Source organism: Euleptes europaea, chromosome 14 (genome assembly GCF_029931775.1).
Source record: "Euleptes europaea isolate rEulEur1 chromosome 14, rEulEur1.hap1, whole genome shotgun sequence".
NCBI lineage: Eukaryota > Metazoa > Chordata > Lepidosauria > Squamata > Sphaerodactylidae > Euleptes > Euleptes europaea.
In genome coordinates this window covers 27,939,925-27,966,005 of record NC_079325.1, presented here as the reverse complement: position 1 = coordinate 27,966,005, position 26,081 = coordinate 27,939,925, and the positions used below count along the sequence as shown (strand labels likewise).

General features: G+C 45.6%; 1 protein-coding gene across 1 annotated transcript in view; it reads right to left on the bottom strand.

The window, feature by feature from the left end:
* The window catches only part of PLEKHA2 (pleckstrin homology domain containing A2), a 45,559-nt gene that overhangs the window by 2,831 nt on the left and 16,647 nt on the right, over positions 1-26,081 (bottom strand). Inside the window, exons 5-9 of the mRNA XM_056860699.1 lie at positions 21,386-21,493; positions 9,231-9,377; positions 6,855-6,923; positions 5,504-5,574; positions 5,017-5,080 (exon numbers count right to left, since the gene is read on the bottom strand). Coding sequence (XP_056716677.1) covers positions 5,017-5,080; positions 5,504-5,574; positions 6,855-6,923; positions 9,231-9,377; positions 21,386-21,493 — 459 coding nt within the window. The remainder of the gene's footprint in view (positions 1-5,016; positions 5,081-5,503; positions 5,575-6,854; positions 6,924-9,230; positions 9,378-21,385; positions 21,494-26,081) is intronic.

Genomic DNA, 26,081 nt, shown 5'->3' with positions numbered 1-26,081 from the left:
AATGCTCAAATCAAATTTCAGGTCTGCAGGACAGAATGGCTTATTTAGGGCCTGAAACTGGAACCAGAGAGATGGAGCGGTGAGAGTGTCACAAAGCTTAACTGGGTGGACCTGAGCCAGTCACTCTCTCACAGTCTACAGGATAAAACAGAAGGGGAGAATCCTGAACACTGCCCTGAGCTACTGGGGGCGGGGGCGGAGAGAAAAATGTGACTGACACATAGGGTTGCCAACCTCCAGGTGGTGTCTGAAGAGCTCCTGCTATTACAACTGAGCTCCAGGCGATAGAGATCAGTTCACCTGGAGAAAATGGCCACTTTGGCAATTGGATTTTATGGCATTTAAGTCCTTCCCCTCCTAAAACCCCACCCTCCTCAGGCCCTGCCCCAAAAATCTCCAGGTATTTCCCAACCCGGAGCTGGCAACCCTACTGACACATGGTTTGACCCACTTGCTCATATAGGATCTGTTTATTCTGTGCCTGAACATAAAAGTCTTCTGAAAACAGGTCCAGGTTTTTCTTTTTTAACATTCTTATCCCATTCCTCCTCCAAGGAACAAAACACATGTTTATCTTACGGAATTTACCCTCATAGCAACCTTCTGAAGCAGGTTAAGCTGATAAGAGAGGAGAAGGAAATGTGCCGAAAGAGGACAGGACTTTTCTGGCCAATTTAAGGAATGGTGGGATTGTCTCGGTTTCCTCTCCCACCCTCATGTCGCCCTCTGAGCTGTAAAAACTGCCAGGATCAAAGTGAAGAACAAATTTGCAAGGATATTTGCAAGGATATTTCCACTAGGGGGCAGAAATGAGATAAAATAAGGAACAAGTTCCCAGAGTAAAAAAGGGCTTTCAGGTTCTGAGACCGAGTGCCTGCTAAAGAAAACTGCAGTCCCCCATTAAAGTCAATGGCTCCAGTTCACACAGGGCTAAAGACAGGAACAAACCCCAAACGGACAAACAAGGTCAAGTTCATGTCACTTCTTGGGCTGCTTCTAACTGTGAAAAGCAAGTCAAAGACCGCAGATGTTTTGTCTCGGCCCCCCAATAATGCATTTGAAAGACTTTCAACCCTATCCCTTTCCATGGTTCCTGCTGACAGCTTTCCTGGTGTCTGCCAACAGTTTCTAGAAAGTGAGCAGGGCCAGGTGGGGCTTTTACCCAGCAGGGCTTCCAATAGGGCCACTGGAGATCTAACTGGCTGTGCAGATTTTTAAAAGGTTTTTTTTTGGGGGGGGCAGCAGCTGCTACCACAGCACAAGGGTCTTCACTGTATGACTGAAGGTAAGCTGTGTGTGTGTGCAAGAAAACAAGCAACTATCTGCTTTTCCTGGAAGCTATCCCAGATCCTTCTGAACTTGACTCAGCTGTCTGCTGCTACGGAACTTCACCTCCCAGTCACTCCAGCTCCAAATCCAGCACCACACAACTGTTTGTTTGAATGAAAGGGAGGTTGATAACTCTACTCAAACCACTACTCATGCCCTACAAGGTGGAAAGAAACAGAGGATGAGTTCCAGTTGTGGTTATTCCAAGATGAACGCCCCCAAGTGCTCTTGGCTCCGAATATATGCAGGTAAAGCAAATGTGTTAAAGCTGTTGGAGGCTAAAATGAGCAGGTGAGAAAACATGCCTTACACTGAGGCAGACCACTTGTCTATTTAACACAGAACAATCTCCTCTGACTGGCTTGGAAGGGGGTGGTTGAGGCACAAAAAGGTCTTTCACAGCCCTCCTAGCCAAAGTCCTTTAAACTGGACATTGCAAGGACTGAACTTGGGACCTCCTGCATAGCTCTTCCACTGACCTGTGGCCCCTCCCATCAAGATAGCACAAGACCCATTTCCTGCCCCCCCAAGAGTTCACTGCACTGTTCTGTGACTGAAAAACAGGCACAGCCAACCGTAACTCCTTGACAGGTGCAAGAAACAGCAATCTGCTTTGCAAAATCACTCAAACATCCCTTGTTGTCATCATCTTATGATGTTCCTCCCCATTTTGAATCTGACAGCCCAAGGGAGAAGGCTGTAGAAAATCTCAAAACTGATTAAAAAATATTGCTAGGCCACTGTGCAATTGCTAAGCCCTAAAATCACTTTTTAAAAAAATTCTTCCTCCCTTCCAAGGAGTTCACTGTGGTGTATACAACTCTACCTCTGCCTCATTTTATCTTCCCAACAACCCTCTGAAGTAGTTAGACAAAGGATGACCGACCCAGTGATATAAAACAGACTGGAACCTAAATATCTTTGGTTCTAACTGTACACTCTAACCACTCTTCCACATTGGTGCTCTGGCTCACAGGCTGCTGGGTGAATGATTGCCACAGTAGTCTCTAAGCTCTTCAGGCACTGCTGTTATACTAGATTACTGGGTCACAGAACAACTTCTCAAAGGTAGTTCTATACATGAGTCCAGGAGAGGGTTGCCAGGGAGGAATTAGGGGACGTAGCTTTACCACAGAGATTTTGTATAATGCTAGAGAGTCCCCATGTCACTTCTGGTTTTGACTCGAAGTTACCATAAGGAGCCCTATGGTGCAGAGTGGTAAGCTGCAGTACTGCAGTCCAAGCTCTGCTCACGACCTGAGTTCGATCCTGACGGGAGTCAGTTTCAGGTAGCTGGCTCAAGGTCGGTCAAATGAGTACCCAGCTTGCTGGGGGTAAAGGGAAGATGACTGGGGAAGGCAGTGGCAAACCACCCCGTAAACAAAGTCTGTCTAGTACCTTTTTTACCATAAGTGTGCCAGTGTACCACTGGCAACCCCCACCCACCCATTTCCTTCCACTGGCACCTGAGATGCTGGCAGGCAACAAGCCTGAATGCTGGGAAGCCTCCCACTATAGTAGGAGGTGTGGCATCCCTAGCGCCATTCCCTCATGGCTATTTAGCACTGCTTACCCCTCGCAGCTTCACAGGTAAGAAACGTGTAGACTCTGGTGCCGTTGACTGGGGACAGTGCTAAGGAACTCATATGCTTCTGAGGCAGACTAGCAGTGGCCCTTCTCAGAACATACGTGCCAGCTGTCCACTAACGTAAGTGTATGGCCAATGGCCAGGAGGCCTGGGGGGAGAATGTGGGCCTGCTAAAGAGTACCAGCTGCCCCCAGGCCACCAAGAAGGGAGCCAATTGTTCCCCACAACTTGTCACTGGTCTACCCACCGTTGCGGTTCCAAAAGGACCAGTGGAAAGACCATTGAGGCAGAGCTTCCACCCTGCTTGGCTACTTGGAGGAAAGGGCTGGAGCACGCCCTGCCGAGCCTCTGCCATGCCAGACTCCCCAAAGGGAGACAATGCACGGTGAAGACAGCAGCCTACACAATGCTCTCATGTGGACCCCATTCATCTGTCAGGCATATTGTGCTCAGTGTCTTCATGAACACATGAAGCTGCCTTATACTGAATCAGACCCTCGGTCCATCAAAGTCAGTATTGTCTACTCAGACTGGCAGCGGCTCTCCACGGTCTCAGGCAGGGGTCTTTCACATCACCTACCTGCCTAGTCCCTTTAACTGGAGATGCCGGGAGATTGAACCTGAGACCTTCTGCATGCCAAGCAGTTGCTCTACCCCTGAGCCACAGCTTCTCCCCTCCTTCAAGATCCCTCACTCCAGCTGCATGTTATTATTACTGGACATTCATATCCTGCTTTTCTCCCCAGTGGAGGAGACCCAAAATGACCACAATGTCATTCTTCCCTCCATTTTATCCACATAACGACCCTGCAAAGTACATTCGGCTGAGAAACAGAGTGACTGGCCCAAGGACACCATGCAAACTTCCTTGCCAGAGTGAAGATTTGAACCTGACTCTGAGACTAACAACTAAGCCACACTATCGCATGCAGCCTCTTCACATAAACAAGCCCCCACTGAAGAGAACCAGTGCCACACTGGCGTATTACGCATGAACCACCCCTGTCTTTGGCTCTCCTTTGCATCTGTCTAAATAAGCCCTTGATATAAATATGATGAAACGGGGAAGTGAGAAAGCCACAGAAGCAGCTCCCATGGCAAGCCGAGCCCCCAGAGACCAAAAGGAGTTGCATATAGAAGGTCTCACCTCTCATTCTTTCTGCTTGACGGACTGCCAGCAAAGCATCCTGTTTATCAGGGCAAGGGCTATGCTAACTGTCAAGAGCTAAATTTACTGCTTAGAAAAATAAACTCAAAGACACAAACAGAAACTGCCCTCCCCGACAGGGATCCATCTTTAAAGAGAGGATTTATTAACCACCCAAGAACCTTCTGCATCGCTAAGCTTTCAAGCTTTCCCCCTCAGGGAGCTCTTTGGACATTCAGCCAAGAGACCACAGTGAGCTGCACAAACTGGCCACACGTGACACTCGTGACATGAACAGCAGCCCGGTCTAAGCCACTCTCTGGCTGTGTAGAATTCTAAACTCCTCTGGGCGATTGCAGAGCCTCTGGGCTGCCTTTCTCCACTGACCGTTTATCCAAGCTAGTCTTATCTCTCCTTCAGCAGCTAGCTGCCCCTACGTCTTCCTCCTCTCCCCTCCAGGGGACAATTACCAGTTAGAAAAGATAAGATATGCTTACACAGTTTGGAGGAAGGTGGCCAGGGGACTCTCCTATCACTTTCAGCTCTCTCTGTTGGAATTTTAAGTCAAGATGTTGGCTTACATGTGACTGCTTCTCAAGCAATGAGGGCACCGCGGAGCCCGGGCCTCAGTTCGTGCAGGGAACTGGCCAGGCCTGCCAAGCTGCATTGCACGTGTGAGCGACAGCATGCCCAGCACTTCCCCGAGGCTGCCCGTTACAGCACAGGATCGGTAATCACCATTTGTAGAGGCTCTTCAAAGAGAAGATCCATTATGGAATAGCTTCCCTTGAAGATGGTTTGTTCACCAAGGGAAGCTAGTCTTCTATAATGGATCTTGTCTTTGAAGAGCCTTTACAGATCTTCCTCAGGACCCCAAAGTCCCCCCAAATATATTTTTTGTTAGTTTGTTTTTAAAAAGCATCCTTTTCTACTTTTTCGGCAGACGTTTTACCTGGATATAGAAGGTCCTGTTGCTTGTTATGATTTCGAAAAGATTGTCGCGCATTAGAAGGTCACTAGAAGTAGAGAGAGAGGCATTCACAGGAAATTCATCACACATGTTTTCTTCTTTATAGCAGTTATTTTACAAAAGTGACACAGTTTATTGCACTTTAGCCAGAACGTTTAGACTAATTTAATGTATTGGAAACAGAGGATAAAAAGATGGCCGCTCGTTGTGACTATGTTTCTTCCTGAGGGGGCGAGGAGGGAGACAACATATTTTTAATTGCTCAAAAAGCACAGAAGTTAGAGTTAAGGGGGGGGGAACCTTCCCAAAGCTACAGCCCTGGCTCATATCGAGGGTTCTCCATGGTGGCATTTCTGAACCAAGGACATGTCAGGGGGTTAAAATCATGAAAGTCCCGTGTCACACATAGTATGATCCTTAGCACCAATTCCAAGGCTAAAATCTCCAAGAGATCAGAAGAAAGTCATACCCGGATTTGACTAGGCATTCATGAGTCTTCTGTACATCCTTCAGGAGGATTGACCGCAGTGGTTCTTTATCCTGAGGAGACAAACAAAACAGATGTTGGGGGTGACAGCAGATGTCACGCTGGTCCCGAGGCAGATAATATCGAGGCAGTACAATTTAGTAGGCCAACTGAGTTGGCAGACTAGCAAAGCTTCCATATTGCACAAACTCTTCTTTATCTCCCACCTGAGTTCTTCGCAACTCAGAAGCTCACTGTCTTATTAATCCAGCTAGAAGGTTGGTTATAGCGGCATAACTGCTATTCAATGGAGTTAATGTGCACATTTGGAAAGTGGGTCAGTGGAAACCAAGAGAATGCGCATATGTAGTTATGATGAGCTGGCATGTTGTTGTGTGTTGGAGCGAGAAGCAGGACTCATAATGCTTGGATGATGTTCAAAGGTTCCCTGCTGGAGCAGGATAACTACAGAACTTCCTTGGGCATCAACACATGCCATTATTTCAATTTTGTAACCCTGGTTATTTATTTAAAACAATTGTACCCCATGCTGTTCAGTACAAAAAGGCTCACAGAGCAGCTTCCAAATCTATAATAAGAAACTCTAACCATCGCATAGTAAAAATCCTAAAAACCACGATAAAACAAATATGCCAACAGTAACTTAGTCATCAATCATAAAAAACCATACACCAAACAGAACAGCACCAAAAATCTTCTCTTCAAAAGCCAAAATTAGAACAATTTCTTTAAAAGCCAGTAGAAAGTGATTAAAAAAGAAAAAACTAACTAAGAAGAGTTAAAACAATTATTTGAAAGCCTGCAGGAAAATTAAGTTTTTACCTGATGCCTAAAATGGACCCAACTTAGGGGAGGGGCTTTTAAAATCAGTGATGGAATATCGTTACACAGATTGTCATGACATAATACCAGGTTCTCTGAATTCTGAGCTTTATTTTCTTTTAAACATAAGTCTCTGGCCGTTTCATTGCAGAGATATGCCTTTCCCTTTATATCTGTGGAATTAGAAAGGGGCTACAGACTTCCATCTTTAAAAAGAAAAACCCAAACAAACAAAAACTTGAAATTCAGGGAACCTCCTACACAGATTTTTATAATGTTATAATGATATTCAACTGCCAATTAAAGCAAAAACTGAAAAAGCCAATCCACTTTACAGGATTAGTGAAATTAATATTTGAAGTTATCTGAACACTTCAAACATGCTAACCATTATTATGATGACTGTTTTACCTTAAGGACAATGTAAATTTAGTTCCAATAATATGGAATCCTTTTATCCAATACAAACCAAGTGCAAATGACAACTCTGCCCAGTATGCAAGATGATTACCTGCTCACACTTGAAGTAACTGATGGAAATGTTGTCCAGGGTAAAGTACCGGCGTTTCCAGCTCTTCCTCTGAAAGACAGAAAGGTAGCCCCTTTTAATGTGAATGCTTTCCCCATTTTCTTCCAAGGTTGTCTATTGCAGTCCTGAACAGTCCAAACACAACAACGGCCTGTGTTATGGACTAGACAATTTCAAAGAGGACTACTGTTATCACCCATAAAAGAGAAATGGAACACTCATGTAAAGAGGGAGTATATCTGAATGGAAGATGCTGGTACATGTTCCACTTTATAAACATCTGGAGGCACCTGGCTGGCTGGTGCTAGAAACAGACTGCTGGACTAAAAAGACATTTGCTTAAGTGAATGAACTGCCCTTAAAATCCACCCAGATACTCTAGTTGGTACAGAATGCTGCAGCTTGGTTATTATTAGAAGCTAGATGGGGCATGCCAATTACACCCATTTTGCAGTCACTCCATTGGCTACTGGGCTCAATTCAAGGTATTAATGATCCCATACAAAGCCCTGCGCAGCCTTGGAACCTCATTTCAGCAGGAACACCTCTTACTCCTGTATTCTGCCACGACAGCTCCGCTCATCTGTTCAGGGCCTTCCGCAGGGCAAGATGAAAAATCGCCCTATGAGCTTTCTATGTTGTGGCCCCCACCTTGTGGAATGGCCTGCCTGAGAAGGCCAGGAGGGCTCCCACACTTGTCATTCCATAAAATATATTACACACAGTTGTTAAGGAGTGTTCTTCTATAAAGGCAATAGGGCTATACTATATACAGAATAGTTCAGGAAGGTGCTTTACAAAGGGAAAGGGAATTTGGATTATCCCACTGTGTATAGGACATATCAGATTGCTACATGTATTACTCTATTGTTGTGTCATCATGTTCTAGTGATGTAATATCATTTATCTTCATTATGTCCACCCTGAATCACGCCTGATATGCTATGTTCATTCATAATTTGGGAATCCTAGTCCTATTCCTTTGCTCATTAGATGTCTCTTCATATTGACTGTATTGACCCACAAATACATGTGAAGCACTTTGAACAATGGAAGTGTTTCACATAACTTGCCAATTATTATTATTTGATCCGATCCAGCTGGGAAGTTCTTATATGCTTCAAAGTTATCATACAGGGAAAGTTTCAGGAAAAAAAGTCCTCATCTGATGCAGATAAAGAGTGGCAACCATTCCCAATCTAAACATCTCATCTCGATAGCACGTGCCAGAATGTCAAGTCAGTCAGTCAGTCAAGTCTTTATTCGGTACATAACGAGCAAAGTTGCAATAAGTCCAATACACAGGTATATCTAACCCGCCATCAAAATGCAATGGATGGGATACAACACCCCACAATAAAATTTAAGGCTGACTGTAAATATAAAATACACATATAAAGCCCAACAAATCACCGAAATAAAGTTATCTTTACTAGGTAGCCCTTCATTTAGGTCACCACTTTATCTTTGCGAATTTTAAGGGCTATAGCTAAAAATCTAGCACAATTCAATATAAACTCCGGGTTTGTCTCAAATAATAGTTTCTGGCTTATTTCGACATCGGTAATTCCATGTCATCACTTTATTATTGGTGAAATAAGCTTCATTCTACTTGCTTCATAAAACCTACAGCGCAATATATGGTCCATTGACTCGATCCTCCCTGATCCACAGGGACAAAACCGCTCTTCCAATGGTACCTTTTTATACCGGCCTTCTGTTATGGCTGAGGGGAAAGTATTACATCTTGCCATTGTATATGCCCTACGGTGTGATGGGACCTCTAAGAGTGAAAGATACAATGCTGGGGCGGCTATATATTTTGTTGTCTGTTGAGCCCAATATTTAGGAACACATGCAATGTCATTCTGCTTGTCTATATCATACAGCCTTTGCTTAACAATGTCCCTGGCCCTTTCAATCGGCATCATCTGTAAGGACTCAAATGAGAACCCAAGTAAGGATATCCTATGATGAACAGTAGCTGTCACGGAGAATTATGGAAGTAAAATCAGAGGAATTATGACATAGTCTTAACCAGGTGTTTATAGATCCTAAAACTATCCTAGCCTCTATTTTAATCAAACCTGATTCTAATCGAAGGGTAGCATTAGAGACACTTGATGGTACTCGAAAGATAGATCTTAAAAATTTTGATTGGATCTTTTCCAAAGTTGAGAGTTTTGTGGAAGAAGGGCCCAAGAATGTCAAATCTCTATTGCCTTCTATCACCTGTTTACTAGCCTTTTAGCACTCTTCTTGCAGCAGAAGCACAAAAGCAAATTATTCAAACCCCCCACATTACCACTACCTAGGGCAATAACAGTATCACAAAAAAAGGTCACGGATTATACTTACCACGTTCCCCTGCTTTACACAGTAGCCGCTCTTGAGGAGTGGAGGACCAGGTGGTGATTTGGTACCTGAAGTGGGGATGCAACTCTGAGACCGTCTCAAAAGAGGATGAGCTGCTACCTCTCCACCTTCAGAGCTGTCCCCTCCATTCTGGGAGATGGGGGGGGAGAGAGAGAGAATCAGAAACAATTAGACAGATCCTAAGAGGAATAGTAAGACAACCAGGGCAAGAAAATGAGCATCCATCGGTAATTGGAAAAGATTCTACCAATTACAGCTACGCCAGAATTCTTATATCTCAATGATGGATGAAATTAACCATTAGCCAGCATGGATACCACAGAGTGCTACAAATGTACATGTGGCAAATGTACATGAGGCATCCATGTGTGTGTGTAAAGTGCTGTCAAGTCATAGCTGATTTATGGCAATCCCAGCAAGAGGTTTTCAAGGCAAGTGAAAAGCAGAGGTGGTTTGCCATTGCCTTCCTCTTGCCATGGTCTTCCTGGGTGGTCTCCCTTCCAAGTACCAACCCTACTTCTCAGATTTGATGAGATCAGGCTATACCATGCCACCTCCCCTCCCCCGTGGCTTCCATGTACATGTGGGAAATGTCACATCTGGTTAGGTCCTTTGCTGCAAAGGTCAGTGGATGACACTCTCAACCTAACCTACACAGGGCTGTTGTGAGGATAACATGGTGGCGAGAACCATGGCTGCCACCCTAAGAACAGGATGAACACAAGTCAAATGTTGGCATTGGGTTCAGAATTTTTCCACCCACAACTTTGGAAAATAAAATCAAAATGTTCCTTAAAGCGCAACATTTCCCTTAGTGAAAACCACACCAGGAAATTTGGAAGTCGAAGAGCTGATACAGAATACTGGTGAATAACTTCGTGGAGTTTTGCTTCAGCCACACTTCTACCACTATACATTTATTTATGTGCTGTGAAGAACACAGAAATGACCTGGTGCTACAGAACAGCTCTGCCTGACCTTCCTGGTTTCAAATCTTCATTGAGCTTTGGCAGAAAAGGTCTTTGACTGTGCTTCTGGAACTAAAGGAGCACTGCAGGAAGGGCAGTGTGTATGCTGCATTTCATGACAGTGCAGAGAAAGCAAACCAAACAACACTGGAGGCAGAATGTAGTTTCCATTAGTAAAAGCAAAAAGCTTCTAGGCCTTATGGCTACAAAGATATATTAGAACATGTGTAGGAAAAGCCTGCCGAAATCTCAGAAGTCAGAGGAAATGGCAGAACAACAACTGGGAAAAGGATATTTATCAGAACACTGCACAGCTCCTTGGGTTACAAAAATCCACTATGCAAAAAAAAAAAAGGACAGCGCAAAGCAAAACAGCACATTTCCAGATTGGCATCGATGTACACAGGTAGCAGAATTACCTGTTCACAGAGGTGGTTTTCCTAGGCACAGAATTTTAGTTTAACTACAGAGGGAGGGCTTGGAAGGTTCATAGGCTTTGCTCCCCTTTTTACTAGAAGTCAAAGAGCCAGAATATGTTTCCAGAGAGGACAAGGATTACTGCTGTCCAAAGGACAAATGTACATGCTTTAAAAGGAAAGGCTCAAAGGTGGCCGGGGATGGGGGAGTGTAATAGAATGGGAATATACAATGGACAAAAATACAGAAAAGTAAGCTAGAGGTAATCCTGAGGTGTTCCCAATTGCCTTTTGGTTGAAGAAATCAAAATGGTTCAATGACCGTACTTTAAAAAAAAATTCAACAGGATGAGCCAAAAAGCTCTGGAAAAGAAAGCAGGGTTTTGCTCACAGCATAAATTACATGGATGAGTGCCCACTTCATGTTTCTTTTAATAAATACAGTTCCTTGGTGACAAAGGGACAGACACACTGTGCCATTGTGCCCCCCATTTCGGGTGGCCTGTTCTGTCGGTGCGTCAGGCTCTCTCGGCACGGAGGGTCAGCCACAAAGCACCTCACTGTCCCCGCTAGGCTGAGAATAAGCCGTGGTTTTGTGGCTGCAGGGAAGAGCCATGGACAGCACAAAACAAAACAGCAGCCCAGGAGATGACATTTATCCGTCTTGAGCGCCATTAAGGCGAAACCCTGACGTCCCACAGAGAGATTGGCAGAAGCCAAACTAGAGCAAACAGGGAAGAAAGTTTACAAAACAGGATTGAAAAATGGGTCTTGGCTGAAGAGGGGGGAAAGGGGGGGAAAGCTCCATCTGGGAGCAGGCCATGAGGTAAGCATTCATGTGGCTTGTTTTGAAGAACTTGCTCGGAGATTTATGGAGTGATCTGACTCAAGCTTTTTTTAAAAATGGGCATGAGCAGAATTGGCGCTTGCCAGCATCTAAACATCCTGGACATTTTACAATAAAACCCTCCTGGGACTGATATCCCCCCTTTCACCAATCTCCAAAGTTTAAACTGAATCCAGACTCTGCCCCCCCCCCAGTCTGTAGTTTTGGAAGAAGGGTAGGTTTCCTTTGCCCAAATCCCTGCTGACAGTTGATTAAGAAATGGCAGCCAGTTCCACTGATCCAGAGTACAAGTGAAAGAACTCAGAAGGAACAAATTCCAGGCACCTTCTCTGAAGAACTACCTCCTCACCCAACAGATGTCAACTGAAAAAAGGAACCACCAGAGCAGTGGCTTACGCAGAGATGCAGCAGGTAGCCTGTTGTAGTGATAGGGTGAACCCCGCTCAGAGGACTATTTAATTAACCACTCTCTCACTCTCCCATGCCCTGGTACACTGGGAATTACCGGGCAGGGGAGGGAGAGAATGTCAGGGTCCTGAATAGCTCCATGCCACTTCAACCTCAGTACCTGTCATTTTATTCCTGCCTTTGGCACACACTGGAGACTTCTGCATACCTACGCCCCCCCCCCACAGAGAGTGTGTATCTCCATAAGTAGGACTGCCAGCCTCCAGGTGGGGCGTGGAGATCTCCCGCTTTTACATCTGATCTCCAAGCTACAGAGATCAGTTTCCCTGGAGAAAATGGCTGCTTTGGAGGGTGGCGTTGTACCATGCTGAGGTCCATCCCCTCCTCAAACCCCACTCTCTCCAGGCTCCACCCCCCCAAATCTCCAGCTATTTCCCAACCCAGAGCTGGCAACCCTATGCATAAGCCCTGATCATTCAGAATCCCCACATCAGACAGCAGGTTAGGCTTGAACCTCCTCGACACATGAAGTTTTAAATTTTCTGTTTCGACACATGGGGACATTCAAGTGTTCTATTCTCCTACCCATCCAGGAACTGTCCAGGCACATTTTCACCACCTCATCAGATGTTTATGTGGAGTGGGCCTCAAAGACTGAACATGGTTTAAAACAGATTAGCTAACTGCTGTATAAACTTACATCCCTTTAAAAAAATATTACAGCAACTGGATAGCTTCCTGTGGACACTTTGACGTCCAGAGAAAAATCTCTGCAAGGTCTTTAGGGGAAACATAGTAGGTATGAGAAGAAGAAAACAACTCAGGCAGATACTTGGATTCTTGGCCATCTGGCAGATGACAATATCTCTAGCGGTGTACGTATTTCCAGTATGACAAGCAAGTACTATTTTCAAATGAATATGTAAGTGTATCTTGTTTAGTGCTAATCAAAGCTATGTCCTATACAAGAGCAGGCGAGAGATTTACTGCAGAATGAGGAACGTAGGTTCATAATGGCAAGTCACATGCACGTTCTGTAGTGTTGTGTGTCATGAATGAATCAAAGATGCCTGTGGCAAAAGGATTAGCACTCGTGGAGAGGAATGAAGATGGAGGCAATGAAACTGATCCCCACAAGTATATAAATATGCCAAAGTAATGGCTGCTAGAATGGCCAGTCAGATTCAGATATAAGACATTTACCATTTTAGGGTGGGGCAGTGGCTCAGTGCTTTGCATGCATAAGGTCCCAGTTACAATCCCCTAGAATCTCCAGTTGAAAAATTCAGGAAGCCGGTTATGTGGAAAACCTCTCACTTGACACCCTGGAGAGCCACTGCCAGTCACTGTAGAAAACACTGAACTCGATAAACCAAAGGTCCCAAATCAAGTTACAGCATCCAACATGCAGTCCATCAGCCTTAATGAAAATGTGTATATCATTATTTACTATATTTATAGTTTGCCTTTCTCACCGAGACTCAAGGTGGATTAAATGACATAAACTGATGAAGACATCTAATGAGCCATCTAATCACACTAGCAACATTATCATCAACTAACTACACAAAAGTCCACCCGTTTCTGGATTTCCCCCCAAACTTACTACCTTAGCCTTAAATACCTAACCAACTCTTTCTCTGGAAAGAGAAATCTACACGGGAAGGTATTTATTTAGAGAACCCACACCACTCATAAGAACATAAGAAGAGCCATGCTGGATCAGACCAAAGGCCCATCTAGTCCAGCATTCTTTTTATACAGTGGCCAACCAGCTAACTCTAGGAAGCCCACAAACAGGAAGGCTGCAACAGCATCATCCTGACTGTGCTCCCCAGCAAACAATTAAAAGAGGCATACTACCTCTGGTACTGGAGGGAGTAGATATCCATCACGATTAGTAGCCATTGATGAGCAAGTCCTCCATGAATTTGTCCACTCCCTTTTTAAAGCCTTCCAAGTTGGCATTCAAGACCACATCCTGTGTCAGCAAGTTCCATGAATTAACTATACGCTGTGTGAAGAAATACTCCCTTTCTGATCAAAGGATACTCAGTGCAGATTACAAAAATAGAAAATCCATCATTTCAAAATGTTCAGGCTAAAATGAGCTTAAGCCTTTATGAGAGCCTCTTCTCTGAGTGACCCTGCCTTCAGAGATCAGATGAGGGACTACCTAAAACAGGGCCTTTTCTGGGATGAGGCCCCATTTATGGAGCTCTCTGCCCAACAGATACTGGCCTTCAACGGCAACTGGCAGCGATATGTCTCAATCGTTATTGCATTGTTCTAACTGTCTGCTTTGTATCTGTGAGGCAGCATCAGGTTTTAAAAATTTGTTCCTACTTTTCATTGATGTTATAATTGGGACCCTGCGATGCAGGTTAAAGGCGTTCCCACACAGGAACTCATTCTCTAAAATTGGTGGTATTTCCCCGGGGCCAACACCTCTAGTTTGCCACTGGGTCTTGCCCTCTGGAGCAGCAGAGAGCAGGTCTTGTCCCTCTACTATTTTCAGATATTTGAAAAGCACAATCCTGTCCCCTCTCAATCGTCTCTTCTCTAGGCTAAACGGAACTCCGTTCCTTCAACCTTTCCTCGTAGGGCTTGTTTTTCCCTGCCATTCATTCTCAACAAAGTGGAGCGTGCCATCAAGAGGTCGAGAAATTGGGTGATCATGAATGTTAACATAGAGCCAAATCGTTTAATTAAACATGGAGGGCCCAAACCATTAATTAAGACAGACTCTCATAAAACACACATTTGGTCTCAGCGGTCATAAAACCCAGGGAAGACTTCCTCTGCGGTTCGTGCACTCTGCCCCTAGCATATTCTTGGCACAACTTGTTTTGTTCTCTAGCTTGCCCCATCCTGAGGGCTCAGGGTGGATTGGAGCCAGAGCATAATGAAGTCAGTAATTAAGATGCCAGGATACAGCACTAAGAGCTGATTTCTGTGTTCAGCAAAAGCACCTGGTACAGTCTTCCTGGAACAAACCACATCAGAAGGTGGGGTGTGTGGGTTCACATGTTTGAATATTGCTCTATATTAAGAGGAATGAGGAACATTCTTCCTGACAAGTTTGACATGGGGGAAACATATGAGTACTCTGCACTCATTAAATGTGCATTTGTACACACATTTGTAAAATGCCATAGATCTACCATGCAGAGAAAGTCCACCCATAAATATACAAAGTGGTACAACTGCCTAGATCCTTTAACCAAAGATGCTGCTGTTCCTACAAACACGTGCTGTGCCATTGAGCTATGGATCCCCTCTATAATGGGCAAAAGAACTGCCGCTGGGTTGGTACAAAACACAGTTTGAAAAAAGTGCCACTTGGGATGACATGGTGCTAATTCATACTTATGCAGCACATAGAATCATAGAGTTGGAAGGGACCATCAGGGTCATCGAGTCCAACCCCCTGCACAATGCAGGAAATTCACAACTACCTCACCCCCTTCCCCGGTGACCCCTACTCCATGCCAAGAAGATGGCCAAGATGCCCTCCCTCTCATCATCTGCTTAAGGTCATAGAATCAGCATTGCTGACAGATGGCCATCTAACCTCTTCTTAAAATCCTCCAGGGAAGGAGAGCTTACCACCTCCTGAGGAAGCCTGTTCCACTGAGGAACCGCTCTAACTGTTAGAAAATTCTTCCTAATGTCTAGATGGAAACTCTTATGATTTAATTTCAACCCGTTGGTTCTGGTTCGACCTTCTGGGGCAACAGAAAACAACTCGGCACCATCCTCTCTATATGACAGCCCTTCAAGTACTTGAAGATGGTTATCATATCCCAGTCTTCTCCTCTTCAGGCTAAACATACCCAGCTCCTTCAACCTTCTATAACTTGCCACCGAATGTAGAGTGGAGGACTGTAGCAAAGGGGACCTGAGTTCAAGGTCTTGCTCAGACATGAAGTTCAGTTGGCGATTGGGTGCCAGCTGCAATCTCCCAGCCTATCTCACAGGGTCATTATGATGACAAAACTAGAGGAGTTTTTTTCACGTATACAAGTCTGAGAACTGCTTGGGAGAAAAATGGGGGGGATGCAATAAACCCATTTCACCCTCACAACCAACCTTGTGAGGTAGGTTAGGCTCAGACAGTCTGACTGGCCCAAAGTCACTCAGTGAAGCAAAGATTTTAACCTAGGCATCCTCAGTACTAATCCGACACTAACCACCACACTGGCTTTCTTAAGGGGCTGTGGCTCAGTGGTAGAGCATCTGCTTGGCATGCAGAAGGTCCCAGGTTCAACCCCCGGCCTCACCAGTTAAAGGGACTAGGCAGGTAGGTGATGTGAAAGACCTCAGCCTGCAACCCTGGAGAATCGCTGCCAGTCTGAGTAGACAATACTGACTTGTATGGCCCAAGGGTCTGATTCAGTATAAGGCAGCTCCATGTGCTCATGTATTCAAAGCACATATTTGCATTTTGCTTCAGAGGATATGAAAGCTGTGATCTGCGACAACACCTTCACAGGTGCACGTCATCATATGATGACACAGTTCCATCAAGTAGCACACCCCTGAAGGTTTCTGGGCCTACCCAATCTGGGTTCCACCAAGCCAAACAGAACCCATTGACGATGTTCAGCGACCTGCTAGTTGCATGGCAACCTCGGGTCTCAGGCCAGTGGCAAAAACGCATGGCTGAGGAGACACTCATGGAGGGGGAGGGGGGGCTGCCACATGGCTGCCCTCACAATTGCACAGGCCTCCGTGAAGCCAAGCTTTTGCTTCTCAGGTCTCCTTCTAAACATTCATACACTTGCCAGCGTGGTGTAGTGGTTAAGAGAGGTAGTTTCGAGCGGTGGATTCTGATCTGGAGTCCCAGGTTTGATTCCCCACTCCACATGAGCGGCGGAGGATAATCTGGTGATGAACTGGATTTGTTTCCCCACTCCTACACACGAAGTCAGCTGGGTGACCTTGGGCTAGTCACAGCTCTCTTAGAGCTCTCTCAGCCCCGCCTACCTCACAGGGTGTCTGTTGAGGGGAAGGGAAGGTAATTGTAGGCTGCTTTGATTCTTCCTTAAGTGGTAGAGAAAGTCGGCATATAAAAACCAACTCTTCTTCTTGCATCTCAGGACAAACAACCCTGCTTTTCTGTAAAGTGCACCGTGAAAGGAGGACAGCGGCACACGTCCCCCCCGCTGAGTTCATGAGACACGGCAGACTAGTTGTGTTGGCAGCGAGGCCACACTGGCTGCGCCCTGGATTTTGTCATGCCCAAGGGCTGGGCAGAGAAGGGCTATTATCGTGGTGTCATTTATTTTAGTTCTTACATTGGCCTGTGCTAAATTATTACCAGGGTTGCACTCATTCTGTACTTTAAAAAAAAAGTGCACACAACAACCTCTGGAGGCAAGGTAGCCCTGGAATGGCTAAGTAGGAAATCCCCATCACAAGTCTTGATTAAGCCCTAGGGAAGCCACCTCCTCTTCGCTTCCACAGATGGCACACATACCAGTTGAGGATAATTATATGGGTGCACCTTGCAGGGCTGTTGGAGAAGGAGGAAGAGGAGGAGGAGGAAGAAGAGGAAGAGGAAGAACGAGAGGGAGAGGAGGAGGAAGAAGAAGAGGAGTAGTGGTTCATTTTTATATGCCGACTTTCTCTGCCACTTAAGAATCAAACCAGCTTACAATCACCTTCCCTTCCCCTCCCCACAACTGTGAGGTAGGCGGAGCTGAGAGAGTGTGACTAGCCCAAGGTCACCCAGCTAGCTTTGTGTGAAGGAGTTAAGAAACAAATCCAGTTTACCAGATTAGCCTCCTCCGCTCATGTGGAGTGGGGAATCAAACCCGGTTCTCCAGATCAGAGTCCACCGCTCCAAACCACTGCTCTTAACCACTACACCACGCTGGCAAGTGTATGAATGTTTAGAAGGAGACCTGAGAAGCAAAAGCTTGGCTTCACGGAGAAGCAAAAGCTTGGCTTCACGGAGGCCTGTGCAACTTATGAGACTGAGGACTGAGGCTGTGCCCTTTCATCACTCTGAAAGCACTACATGCATGTTATAACTAATTATGCACATGTGCCTCTACCTTTCCTCACATCTATTCTCTCCTAAATATTTAGACTACAAAGAAGAACAGTTGGTTTTTATACCCCACAGACGGTGGAGGGGAGTCATTGTTTGGGTTGGCGAGGGGTCTTATCCCCTTTGTCAGACTGGAAGTTGGAATAACGGGATGACCTGGAGTAACATCCTCCTCTACAAAAGGACCCCCGTTGGGAGTTTCACTGCCCTCTCCTATTATCTGGCCTGTAACGTGACAGGGTATGAAAGGAACGAAAAGGAGTCTGATTGTGATATTTATTGTCCTGACGCAGGACCTTGGGGAGGGCCTTTTTCTTGTCTCGTCTCCACTAGGATAGACTCCAGAGAATCCCCAAACAGCTTTTTGCCCTGATAAGGGTAACCCATCAGTACTATTTTGGAACGGTGTTCAACTTGCCATGGGCGGATCCACATGGCTCTTCTAGCTGCCACTGTGGTGGCCATCGCCCTGGCAGAAAAGACCATCGTATCTAGCGAGGCGTCTGCCAAAAAGGACACAAGACCTTAGCCCATTCAGCTTTAACTAGCCCTGTAAAATAATCAACGACAGGAATAAATTTGGAAGGAGCATCATTCATATGAAAGAACTCCTTTGATCCCTTCCTCTTTTCAGAAGAGGAGTTGGTATCCTCTGATAGATCTAAGGCTACCAGCATTTTAGTTAATAACAAAGGAAAGTTGTCTGCGCTAAAAATTCTATTTTGCTTAATTTCTGTGACAGTTTCCTCCTCGCTGAAGGAGAATTCACCTTCCTCCTGTTCCCTATCCTCCTGATCTGAGGAGAAAGGAGAGTTATCAGGCTCATGCTGGCTGGTGGAAGCCCGTTGAGCCTGACTCGGGCTTTGAAGTCCGACCATGATCGCTTTTGCGTTTGGCGGGCAAATCAGTGCTACGCCTCAGGGGAGAGACCTCCCGTGAGATATGCTCACGTTGGGAAGGGCTGGGCGAGGGCAGGTTAACCATCTTGAGGCCTTCCACGAAGGAGTCTCTAATGAGAGCCGCCAGTTCTGTTCTTAAAAAATCCAGTCCCCCCGCCCCCAGGGGACCCGGCGCAGGCACATTACCGGTCAAGGCTTCTGCTGCTACTGGCCCTCGAGAGGCTGAAACGGCGCCTGCGATAAGAGCTGCTCAGCACCGCAGCTGAGAGGCGGAACGGCCACCGCACCGCAGCTGAGAGGCGGAACGTTGATTGCCTCGGGGCGTAGTCCGGGAACGGAGCGGACGGAGCCGTTGTGTGTCCCTGAGCACTTAGAATAGGCATCTGACTTGCGCTCAATTTTGGAACCTTCGGGGCTTGGTGAAACCGGGCGGCCATGAGGAGGCGCTTAGCCGCTTTGCCGTGCGCCGACCCGGTTTTCTTTTTCTTGCCCCCGGCTTTGTCTTTCTTATTTTTATTATCCTTCCCCTTAGAGCCTGCCGCCTGACTACAGGAGGGCTGCTCCCTATCGGCAGCCGGCCTTAATAAGGAGGGATCAAGATCGTCCTGGACGATGAACTGATCGGGGCGGTCAGACGCCATTTTGTTTTGCCGGGAACGTCCACGCCAACTGTTCCCCCCCACACCAGCAGAAACCCTCCTAATGGAGGAAAGAAAGAGCACTTTTAAAAGAAACAGACCACAGTAGTAAGAGTGGGGTGGGAAAGAAATAGTGTAGAGTAGAATAGTAAGAAAATTAGTGAACTTTCCTAAAGCTGAGTCAGAGAGCTGCAAAAACATGCTCTCCCGATAAGCGAGGCAGGAAAGAACTGGAGAGGAAGGGGGCCTGCCTTTTCTCATCTGGTATTACTCTGTAGTGGACTGCTTTCTCCCCTACAATCCTCCCCAATCCTGATGTAGACAGAATTGTTTCTATTCTATCTACATCAGAGTGCCAACTCCATGTGCTCCCCTCGTCAGAGCTTACATTAATGGCAACCACTGTAAAATTCTCTGCAGGGATATTTGGTCTCTCTACTTTGAAAGCTTTCAAACACCAAATGAAGACAACGGCATTCTCCCATGTTTCTAAAAAATAACACATTTTACTACTGCCTTTACTGTTTTTATTATTGTGCTTTTTATATTTTAATTGATGGCTTTTGTTGTTGGCTGCTTTGGTAGCTGTTGCAGCATGGGTAGTGATTGTGCTTTATTTGCTCATTCAGCAGAATTCATTCAGTTTTTGCTAGCTATATAGCTGTGCACTGAAGCACCCACCCTCTGGGAGCTGGACGGCTTGCTCAATCTCCTTCTGAGCTTACACCAGGTGCTATCATAAGAATGTAAAACAGGCAACTTTGTCTGGCTTTCTGAAAAGAGGATTCTGTGGATGCTGATTTCTGTACTAAGTAAGCAAAAGGCTTAGAACGTTGCTGCTGTTCAGGCATTCCAGCAGAGGCCCGGATACCATTTTCCCACGGTCTCTTCCCACAATGCTCTTGTAACATTTAAAAGCTTCCCACCTTGTGGACAAAGTCAGTTGCACAGGTTCTTACTGTGGAATCCTCTCTCCCAATCCCAGCTCAGCACCATTGCACATTAAAGGTCCATGTGATTAGCCCCACCCACACAACAGGCAGGCTTTTAAAAGTTACGGCAGCACCATGGGAACAAGCCCATATCTAAAGGGCACAACCCCCTTCTGAACCCATTAGCAGAGAGATGCAAAGGCAGGTGATTAATCAATTACCAGTTGAACAGATGACAGTGTTAGCGCTATGTGACCCTGGGCAGTCCCCATTTTAGGCACACTCTGCAAGAGAATTCTAGCACATTTCAAACCAGATTGCTGGGTTCACATTGGCTGCTGACTGCAGGGCCTGCTACCTGCTCGCTCACCCTCCCTTTTTGGAAGCTTTGCTAGGGCACAATGACCTGCTTCTAGCAGTAAATTATCATCAGGTGCAAAGAAACCTTTGCTTGCAAGCAAGTCTCATTGGTGTCTTTCTATACAAACCCTCCAGGGGCTGGGATCATCTCTGGAAACTAAGCCATGATTTCACTGAACATTTGAGACTACGGTAAAGACAATAAGCCAAGGGTCTACAATTTATAGCCCCAGAGACAAATGTGGCTCTTTTAAAAGGAAATATTGAAATTAAGGTTTATTACAGCCCATTCCTGAACTGTGCGGGCGAATGTTCTTTGGAGGCGCACAACGGCCCGCGCCGGTGTCTGCCCCACTTGCACCGCCACGACCAACAAAAACACTGGTGTTGGGCAGTGCACACCGGACTGCCTGTGCAGCCCTGGGATGCCGGCTCAGCCTTCCGCCGGCGTCCTGATGGCGCACCTCCTCTATCAGAGATCTTTTCCACTGCAGATGCTGGCAACTGAATCTAGGCTCTTCCACACATGTTTGGCCACTGAGCTTTGGCTGTCCCCCTCCATGCCCTCCTCGACAGCAAGAAATTTGGTTTAATTGTTATTCTCTTCTCACCTGGTTGACAGAGATGGGTGTCTGCACAACCACCCCGCCGATGATCTCCGTCTTGTAGGGGGCTTTTGCAACATCTGTGGTTGGAGACACATTCCCAGTCTTTGGTACCTATGAAATAAAAGGGAGACGTTACATCTGATGCACACAACCCACCTACTTCCCTCTGAGAACATACTAGGTGCCAGGAAAGGCATGCTCCAGTACTGTACACATTTTCTCAGACCTTTGGTCACTTGTTAGCACATTCCAAAGTTAAGTTCTGAGTCAAACTATCTTGTTATCATACTATAAAGGTTTCAAGATATGAATAACAGCTGGAATTTTAAAATGGAACCTGCAAGACATCATTTAGGTTCCCAGGAAAACGCTGAAAATTACACTGTGTATATATTTGCCTCCTGGAATACCAAACCGTTTTCTTTACTACAAAATCTAATAATTTTGCTACTGTGTAATGGCTGAGTTGACTTGCTAGATTTGTATTTTTTATATTCTTGTAAGAAGATCTGTTTTATTTCTGCTATAAACTGCCTTGGGCCCTGCTTTGCGGGGCAAGGGGATAGTAATAACAATAACAACAACAACAGTAAAAACAACCACAACAACCACAATGCAAGCAGCTGCCTAGATGGGTAAGCAATTGTCCACCATTTGTCGACAGAAAAATGGTTAAAACCCAATTTGTAGCCTCAAATGTCCAAATATTGGGGTGAATTTTTGAGTGGAGGGCATTTTTCTACAGGGACAATACATGAATTTTTCTACAGGGACAATATGCTCCACTTCTCGCGGTATATATAGTACAACAACAACAACCAAAGAAAAAGGGAAAAATTCATATTTATGTCATGTTTGTAAGAAAGTTAACTGATGTGGCAACTGGAAAAAATGCCTAGGGAGAGAAGAACTGCAGGACCCCGGTGCTCAACGCAATTCCAATGCTAGTGGATCAACTGCTTAAAAAAGCAGAAATAAGTCACATGTGCAGAAAACCCAAGAGAAACAAATGGAACATCCAAATGTCCCCTTGGCATTTGTATCTCTCTAGGTTATTGGTCTAACCTTTAAAGACTCACATACCAATTTAAAATGTTAGTATTTTAACGTGTAAGCTATTTAAGAACTCCTAGGCCAAAAGTACAGCTTAGAAATGCAATAAATATCCACATCTCCTTGATTTTGTGATCTGCTAGGCTGGAAGCAGACCCAACCCCCCCAACCCCCGCCCAAGCTAGAAGTAGTTTGAAAGAGGCATCACTGCTTGCAAGACACACCTAGCATGTTGTAGTGGTTAGAATACATACAAGGATCTGGAAGAACCAGGTTCAAATCCCCAATCTGCCATGGAAGCTTACTGGGTGACTTTCAGCCAGCCACTCTTTTTCAACCTAACCTAGTCCAAAGGATTGTTGAGAAGTTAAAACGGATGAGAGGAGAACAATGTTGTAAGCTCCTTTGGGTCCCCAATTGGGGGAGAAAAGTGGGGTATAAATTATATAAATAAGAAATTTCAGCTTGGAGATAGAAGAAGCTATGCATCCTGGATTCCATGCTAAATCTGCTGCAAGCAGGGCAGAGACACTCCGACTACGACTGCTTTTGCAACAGATCTTCCACAGCCACAGAATAACCTTTTCTCCTTAGGGACTAGAACCCTTAATTTTCCGACACAACATACCACAGTGGCAGGCTTCTCTGGAGATGCTGCAATATGAAGTCACTTGCCCACCCTCTGCAGCCGATGCTGGCACTCTCTAATGACAGTTATTATTCCGGGTGTTGCCTTTCAAGAGCTTGCCCAGCATAAGGGCACAAAGATGCTCAGACATCCTCCCACAAGCTGCCATAGCGTCATCACCACCACCTGTGTGGCTCTTTGGGTGCTAATCCCACGGAGATGTCTGGCAGCTCTTGGTATCCATGAACATATCTTTCTGGGTGGAGCATAAGTGTTAAAGCCATCCCTGTACAAGATTCAGGTTGAACAAGGTGATTTCAGAGTATACAGGCCCCTCTTTAATTTCCCCCCACTAAATGGTAAAAACTCATCTTTACAATCTCGTGGTGAATTCAGGTTGGATTTACTTCCCTCCATCCCAAAGGTAAAAGTAGAATATGGGCTGGGCTGGTAAAACTTGCTAAGGCATTCGTAAGCTTTTAATAGGCTAACACCCATGTGGCCTAGATCCTCGCTGCCTGCTATGATCCAGCATTCAGAGGTCTGATCTCAAACCAAAGCAAATGCTGAAGGCAGCAAAGTGCTGAAGTCAGCAAATGAATGGAGAATTGCTGTCAGTCTAGGCACACAGTTGTAGCCAGGCAGAAGTGTGTTCCTATGGCTAGAAAGATGACCTGCGAGCCCACAAAGCTTGCTAAAAATTAACTCAATGGGGAACTTGAGATTTCCAAGTCAAAAACTGGAAACCAACGCTGAGTAATAAAGGCTCACTCTGCTGCCTCAATATCTTATTTGTAAGATGTAAGTCATGACAATCTATCTTGTTGGAAAATGAATGAGCAGACAACTCTAAGTTACTTAGCACAGTAATACTTAATAGCAATCAAGTAGCTTTTGTTGGTTTCTGCACCAACTGGTAATTAGACATGTGTCCCTTTATAGGTGTTGCACTCATTCTCTATGTAAGCCTTTATCTAGGATAGGTGATCAGCTCCAGCAGCAATCAAAATGATACATGATGGCTGTAATTATCGCTTGAACAATAAGCTTCATCAAGTGATTGTGTTTAGGAATGTCCCAGTGGTGTTCTCTCTGCTCTTAGTAGGAACACAGTCGGTTAAGGCCTTGGTTAGTTGGTACAATTGTTTGAGAGGACAGGCAAGTCTTCCAGATGTTACTAATCCTTAACTCATCAGAAACTTAGGGTAATTTCATACATTATGGATTTGCCATGGCCAAGTAAAGTACCTGGAGGTAAAGCTCCTAGCACCTTACTGAGCACTCATGCATGATACATAGGTTTGCAAATACAAAGTTCGTCCCACTCCAATCATATTTTTAAATTTTCAAGTAGCCATAAATCATCTTAGGTGCACACCTTGAAAGAAACACAATGTCTTTGAAGGCCCTGCTTTGGTTGGTTGCCCCCATGATCTGAAGCTAGTTGGGTGGTGGCCCAAAAAAGTGCTTTCTCACTCATGGCACCAAAACTTTGGAACTACCTCCCCAGGGAGATTCGTCTGTCTCCTTCTATCGGTATCTTCCCCCAACAGGTGAAGACTTTTGTTTCATTTGGCATACCCCCCAATAACCATTATTGGCCCTCCTCCCAGGTTCTGGTATTGTTTGCGTCTGTGTGTTTTGAAAATTATAAATGTTTTTAATTGCTTTAATGTTTTTATGCATGTCACCTTGGGGATCCTGATCAGGTGGAAAGGCAGTATAAAAATGTTTGAAATAAAATAAACAAACAACAATGTGTGAACCAGCCCCACATCAATTCTGAAGGGTGACCTTACAGATTAATGTTCTCTCAGGACAAGAACCCAGGGCCAAAATATCAAGCAAACCATTGCCCGCAGGGCCAGGGAACCAGGAAACAAGCATGCAGTCGGACACAACTTGCAGTTTCAGAAACGACACAGTTCTTGTTTGGGGTAAAGCAGGGAGGGAGAAAGAGCACAGGTAGCCTTTATGCTCCTGTTAAGTCACCTACCTGGGAGCCCCCACCCCCAGTCCACTGTGAATGCACCCTCAGATACAATCATTCCAACAAGCCAATGGGGAGGAGAGGGATGCTGATCTTTAATGTGACAATGGTTGTCAGGGCAACCAAGTTGGTGCTGAGTACTACCAGGTGTTGGCAAGGGAGGATGCTGGGGTTTGAACGTTCAGGTGATGGGAACACTACCTGTGAAAAGCCCAGATGTCTTTCAAAGGGATTTCTGAGCCCTGGTGAGTACGCACATGTTGGTTAAAGGGAAGGAGGTATTGGGTGGGGGAGAAGAAGGCCTGCATTTCAATCAGCTACCCAGTGTAGGGAGTAGGCAGCTCAGAGGGTGGAACACAACACCTTCCCTTCCACATCTAAGAAAATTTACATGTACTAATGGGATACACAAAAGTTTCCCAACAGAGCAAACAGCAGTTCCCCAGGGCCCTTGCAAGTCAGGAAAAGAGCGTGGAAAGGAAGGCTTAAGCCCCCTCTCTTCATGTGCTGTAGTCCTCCTCCAAACTGGAAATGAATGGCCAGGCCACAGCAGCCTGAGTATGGAACTCGCAGAGCAAATCTATGACCTATGGAGGACACAAGGACAACATAATGTGTGGTTGGGCCCTCTGACTGGGAAGACCTGGGTTCAGTGAAACTCGGTGGGTGACCTATCCTATATCACTAAGGGGCTGTGAGGATAAAATGGAGAAGAGCATTTATGAGCTCCTTGAAGGAAGAGCAGGACACAAAATGTGAGAGATCTTTTGCATCCTTTATAGATTGGTGTAACAGCTGCCAATATTTTAAAAATTGGAACATTTCTTAGAACTGTGATATTCCAGTCTTCAGAAAAGTGATGGGCATTTGGGGATGGTGTGGGGTAGTGGCTAAGAGCAGCGGACTCTGATCTGGAGAACTGGGTCCAATTCCCCACTCTCCCACATGGAGCCTGCTGTGTGACCTTGGGCCAGTCACAGTTCTCTCAGAACTCTCTCAGCCCATGCAGAGACAGGCAAAGGCAAACC